Genomic DNA, 6,036 nt, shown 5'->3' with positions numbered 1-6,036 from the left:
AACTTGTGAAGTTGGCTGGTCTGAAATGAGATGTGCTTGCAGCACTTGCCTGGCTCAGAGAGGAACGGGACTCTTGATTTCGGGGCTGTGAGTTCAAGCCCCACACTGGGTGTAGAGATTACGAAAAATAAATAAATGAAATGAGATGTACTTTAAGTGTAAAATGAATACCAAATTTCTAAGACTTATCATAAAAACTGTAAAATGTCTCAACACATTAAAAAATGATCACATGGGAAATGACAATATTTTGGCTAAATTGGGTTAAAACAAATTGATTATTAAAATTAACTTCATCTGTTTCTTTTTACTTTTTTAATGTGGCTATTCAAAAATGTGCAAGTACATATTTGGCTAGCAATAGAATTCTGTGGTCAGCACTATTTTAGGGAGTCTTAAGGTCTGTATTCTCTACAACTCTACAAGTGGCCTAAAGATTGTATTAAAAATTCCACTTGGGGGGCACCTGGGTGGCTCAGTAGAGCGTCTTCCTTCGGCTCAAGTAGTGATTCTGGGGCCTGGGGATCAAGTCCCACGTCAGGTTCCTCACAGGGAGCCTGCTTCTTCCTCTGCCTGTGTCTCTGTGTCTCTCTGTGTGTCTCTCATGAATAAATAAATAAAATCTTAAAAAATAAATAAAAATAAAAATTCCATTTGGTTGGAATGTCCCAAAAGTAATCCTCCATTTCTCTTTTCTCTATGCTGGCCCACCTTCTCAAGTCATTCTCATTTTTCCTTTTCTTTAAGAGGCTAAAAGAAGGGGAGATTTTTCTTTTTTTCAGTCAGAAGTAGGTATAACACAAATACATTTAAATGTAATCGGGATAGAAGAAAAACGGAAAGTTAGCAAGACTGCCTGTAGACAATCTGTTAACAAAACACAGTAACATATACACCTGGACAAGCATCAGTCCCACGGGGAAACCCAGCAACTTTAATTACTTCACCTACAGGCACTATACTGAGAATTGTTTCTTTCCACTTGAGCGGAAGCATGCTCTATGCCAGAGCGAGCTGTCAGGAGTTTTGCTTCTCTTATACCAGACCTGTCTTCTGAGGCTCACTTTTATGTGTGTTATGTAAATGGTAATTAATACAAGGAGCCCACTGACAATAATGAGCATAGGTTGGAGAGTCAGAGGGATCTAGGTCTGATCCTGGCTTTGCCACTTGCTAACTCAGTGGCCTAGAGCCAGTTACTTCCCCTCTGGAGCCTCACCCACTAATCTGTAAAGAAGATGGATAATAGGACCATAATTTCTGGTGGGTCAACAGCCTACCTCTGCTCCTAGACTTTTCCACTCTCATTCTTTGGAAACTTGCTCTCAAGTAGGATCGTGTCTCTGCCTTTTGCAACTGAAATTTTATTCCTCACCCCAGACCTTGTGAAAAGAGCTTTGGAGGGGACTACTGGCCTCTGCACTTCACATTCGTCCCCTGCAGTTTGCATGAACTTGAGGAATTGGTCTGTGACCCAGACTGGAAAACATTCAAGGTGAAGAACTGTGGCCGCCTGCAGAATGTGTCTGTGGCGGGCAAGGAGAGAAAGCTGGTGAGAAAATGCATGCATCAGAATATGTGCAGGCAAAGACATCTGTGTATTTCTTGCAGACCAAATGTAGAGAGAGAAAGCCCGCCATGAGCCATCTTAAAGGGACTTTTTTGCCTAGGACTACAAAAGCAGTCCCAGCTCTGAGGGACTCCTTGCAGACTTCTGAAAACCGGGGCTTGTAGAGGCAACATTAGCAGCTAAGGAGATTCCTGATGCTGAGGGATCTTTGAAGAACCCTTGGATATGACCTAGGATAAAGGGTCAGCATTTGAACACTTGTTGACCCACAAAAGCGGCCCTAGAGAGAGAGAGATTGAGCTTCATACTTAGAGGATAAAGTCCTATATATATATATATATATTTTTTTTTTTTAAGATTTTATTTATTTATCCATGAGAAACACAGAGAGGCAGAGACACAGGCAGAAGGAGAAGCAGGCTCCCCGTAGGGAGCCCCATGTGGGACTCGATCCTGGAACTCCTGGATCATGCCCTGAGCTGAAGGCAGATGCTCAACCGCTGAGTCACCCAGGGGTCCCAAGTCCCATATGTTTAAAATGGCTTGTCATTACTCCTTTTCTGGTCACATTTCGATCCTTTTCCTTCACCTGGTGTAGTAAACTTCCCCAGATGCCTGAACTCACTTCTAGCTGGGCTGAGGTCTAGGCTGGGCCCTGTCTGGGATTATCTGGCGTTCTGAGTAATTCCTGTTCTGTGCAGACTGTTCCCAGGCTAGGTGAGGCGGTGGCGGTGGTGGTGGTGGTGGTAAGTCAGGTAAAGTTAAGATGCCCCTTATACGAACAGTAGCAAATGAGACTCACATTATCCAACAAGAATTGGTGCCTGTCTGTTGTATTGACCGGCACCAACACAGGAGATTCCAGCACAGTGTAGATCATGGTGGCTTCCATGTTAACTGGCCTTAGTCACCTTAAAGACTAACTGGAATGGAAGGAGAGCAAGGGGGTAGGGTGGGTACCGGAGAACAGGGTAATTGTGTGACTTACCTGAATGCATGGCAAGAAATGAGCTGTTAAGAAAATAAGAATTGAGTGCTAAGGTCACTGAAAGAACTGAAGGATTATTTTGTGTCTCAAGAGTTTGGGGTGAGTGTCATACAAGAGTCTGGACTCTAAGGACTGTCCCTAGGTGGCTACAGGAATGTGAAGGGCCTGGGAATTCCATGCTTGGAAACAGGATTGAGAGCTAACTGGGATGAGGGATTAAGGAGGAAAAGCTAGTAGATGAGGCTAGACCATGAAGAACAGGAGGGCCTAGACGACGGAGAAGTCCGTGAAGTCCATATTGTGAAAGAATGATTTTTGGCTTAGTGTCTCAGTGCACGAAAGCTCCCACTATCCACCACCCCCACCCCTGCCCATGTTGACAGGGCCAAAGAATCCATGCCAGACTGTCTCGAGACAAGGGAGTTAGGGAGACCAGGACTCTTTTTCCAAACACTAGGGACACAGTGCTCATACATTTTGATTTTAAAATAAAATCTTTATGGGTAGAGACGATTTTGAGTGCTTCCAAAATTTTTCCTATATGGAGGCCAGTTAGAGACTGTCGCCTAGCTATTCCTAGGGAGGAACTGAGGTTATGTCTCCTATCAGACCAGCATGTCAGCACAAGGCATCCCCAAAGCACCCCCAGTGAGATATGGATCCACATACCTACCCACCCACCCATTGAGCGCCCACCATGTAGTGCTGCACCCTGTGTGCCTAAGTTGCAACAACGAATCACGGTCCCCTCTAGTGCACGACAATGTGATGGGGTGGGGGAGATGAAAGGATGTCCAAACTTTGATCATCTCCACAGCCGGAAGATGAGCACTTGGGAATTCATTACAACATTTCTCCTGCTTTTTTTTGTGGTCTTTGATCACTTCCTCATAAACTTAGCTAACTGTCCTTTTCCTCAAAAAAAAAAAAAAAAAAAAAAAGTTAGATTTGATAGATGCCTTTATCACGAGGGCAAGTTCAGCTTTTAAGTTACACCCAGGGTTTCAGGAAGCAAGAACCCTGGGGGCAGGGTGCAGAGAGGGATCACAAAATGCCTCCAGGTGGAGGGTAACTTATCTGAAAGCAGGGGCTCCGGCTGAGTCAAGAAACCCAAACCTACAGGTCCGACTTGGCCTTAGGCTGCTTTGCGGAGGGCTGAGCGATCGGGGGTGAGGAGTGAGGGACTGGCCTCCACCACCTTCCAGCCCGTCCTCCGCTACCTTTTCTTCCTTCCCTTTGGCTTCAAGTCAGCTGGATTCTGGGCAACACCTGAGCACCTACTACATGCCTGGTGCCCTACAGGGGCCCTTGGTTGGATGCTGCTTATACCGTTTTATAGAAGGTGGCACCACCTCCAGGCTGCACATTCCTCACTGTGCGGGGGGGGGGGGGGGGAGGCGGACACAAGCAAGGCAAGGGCAGCCCTTCCGACCCCAAATGGTGCAAAATGGGTCCGAAACTTGGGATGAGGCCGAGGCAGCCGTGTGGCTTTGAGCAGGTCACCGGGCCTCGGCTGCGCGGACTCAGTTTCCTCCGTCTCTAGGAAGGGTACGATGCAAGCGTGCAGCAGGGTCTCTGCGTTTTGAAGGATCAGAGACCTCTCAGCTGCGCAGCTCCCGGCACCGAGGGACGGAGGGACGGAGGGACGGAGGGACGGAGGGAGGGAGGGCCCCGAAGCGGCAGCCATCATCCCCGGGCAAGTGGCGGCGCCTCCCCCGCCGGGTCCCGGGGGCGCGGCGCTCGCGGCAGGTGGCGCGGCCTCCCGGCGCCCAGGCCCCGGGGCGGGCGGCGATGGGCTCGGCGTCCCCGGCCCCCGCGCCCCGGCCCCCGCGCAGGTGAGGCTCCGGCCCAGGCCGACCCGGGCGGCGGCCGCGGGGGGGGCGGGGGGGGTCCCGCGGGCGCGCCCCCCGCGCCGAGCCCCCCCGGGACCCCCCCACCCCCGGCGCCCGGGCCCGCGGGCGGCGCGCTCTGCGGCTGCGAAAACCCGGCGCGGCGGCTCGGAGCGCGCTCGCCAGTGCCGGGCCGGCCGCCGAGTGGGCATGCTCAGTGCGGCCCCGCGCCGGCCGCCAACTCCGAGCCTCGCGCGCCCGGGCCGTGGGGGCGAGGACGCCGGCGGCGGCGAGCCGGCGTCGCCCGCCGCCCCCAGCCGGCCGCAAACTTGGCGGGGTCCCCGGAGCGCGGGCCCAGGCCTCCCCGACAGGATCCCCGCGCCCGCGCCCCCGCCCGCGCCCCCGCCCCCCGCCCCGGATCATGGAGGCTGCGGCCGCCCGGGTGCCGCCGCCGCCGCCGGCCCCTGCGCGCTAGCGGGGACCAACAGGTAAAGCGTCGGGGGGCGGCGGCGCCCAGGGGTCCGCGGGCTCCCGCCGCCGTCGGCGCGCACGGCCCTCCCCGCGCTCCCCCGGCCCCGGGCGGCGCCGCAAAGGGTTAAGGCGGCCCCGCGCCTCCGCGAGCTCGGCCCCCTGCAGCCCCGCCGCGACCGCCCGCAGCGCGCTCGCCGCCTGCCCGGAGCCGCCGCCGCCGCCGCCGCCGCCGCCGGGGGGGGGGGACCGGAGCCCCGGAGCCCCGGAGCCCCGGAGCCTCGGAGCCCCGGAGCGCCGCGGGAGCCCGGCAGGCGTCCAGCCCCTGCGCGCCCGCATCCCCGCGGGCCTCGCTCCCTGCGCCCCGGCCCGGCCCGCGCCCAGGTGCGGGGGCTGCGGGGAGGGGTCCCCGCCGTGCGGGAGCGGCGGGGGCGGGGGCGCCCTGCCCGGGGCCCGAGGCCCCCCTCACCTGCCGGCAGCGCTGGGGCCGCCCGCCTGGGCGCCCAGAAAAGTTTTTTTTCCGCGCCCCCCCCCCCCCCGCTGCCCGTGCCCCTCCCCCACCCCCGTGTCCGGCTGGGGTGGGTTTGGGTCCATTGGTGCAAAAAGTCACACGTCCCCAGCAGCTGCTCCTCCCCCCGCCCCCCCCCCCCCCGGGGACGGGAGGAGCGGCGCGTCCCGGGCCCGAAGCGCCGCCGGTGCCCGCGGGAGGCTGCGTGCGCGCCGGGCAGAGGCTGCAGCCACCCCGCTTTCTTCGTGCCCGCAGCGCCCCGGCAGCGCCCCGGCAGCGAGCGAGGAGCGGCGAGGAGCGGCGAGGAGGGGGCGCGCGAGCCTGTCTGCAAAGTGCTGCTCCCTGGTGCTCAGAGGCGGCGGCTCCAGCTCCAACTCTCATTCATTTCGCCGGTTAACATGAGCGATCATGGCCGCCTTCGGGCTCCTCAGCTATGAGCAGAGACCGCTGAAGCGCCCCCGGCTCGGGCCGCCCGACGTCTACCCGCAGGACCCGAAGCAGAAGGAGGTGAGGAGGCGCCGGCGGGGCGGCCTCCCCCGCGCCCCGGGCCGCGCTCCGCAGCGCTGAGCCGGGGCCAAGTTGGCCCAGCGGGCGGCGCGGGCGCAGCTGCGGGGCCGGGGGCGCGGGAGGGGCGGGGGGCGGGGGGGCCCCGGTCCTCGGTCCTCGGTCCTCG

General features: G+C 57.5%; 1 protein-coding gene across 7 annotated transcripts in view; it reads left to right on the top strand.

Moving 5' to 3' along the window:
• The first annotated feature begins 5,599 nt into the window (after positions 1 to 5,599).
• The window catches only part of MED12L (mediator complex subunit 12L), a 323,065-nt gene continuing 322,628 nt past the window's right edge, over positions 5,600 to 6,036 (top strand). For 4 of the 7 annotated variants that reach the window (XR_013360938.1, XM_077864688.1, XM_077864687.1 and 1 more), the window contains exon 1: positions 5,600 to 5,870. Coding sequence is in view for 6 of the 7 variants with exons in the window: in XM_077864688.1 (XP_077720814.1) it covers positions 5,772 to 5,870 (99 nt within the window). In the remaining variant the exon portion in view is untranslated. The remainder of the gene's footprint in view (positions 5,871 to 6,036) is intronic. The other 3 variants (XM_077864692.1, XM_077864691.1, XM_077864689.1) reach the window with 1 other exon arrangement.

The sequence above is a fragment of the Canis aureus genome, chromosome 22, assembly GCF_053574225.1.
Source record: "Canis aureus isolate CA01 chromosome 22, VMU_Caureus_v.1.0, whole genome shotgun sequence".
NCBI lineage: Eukaryota > Metazoa > Chordata > Mammalia > Carnivora > Canidae > Canis > Canis aureus.
Note: the sequence above shows the minus strand (reverse complement) of the source record. Positions and strands in the feature narration are given on the sequence as shown.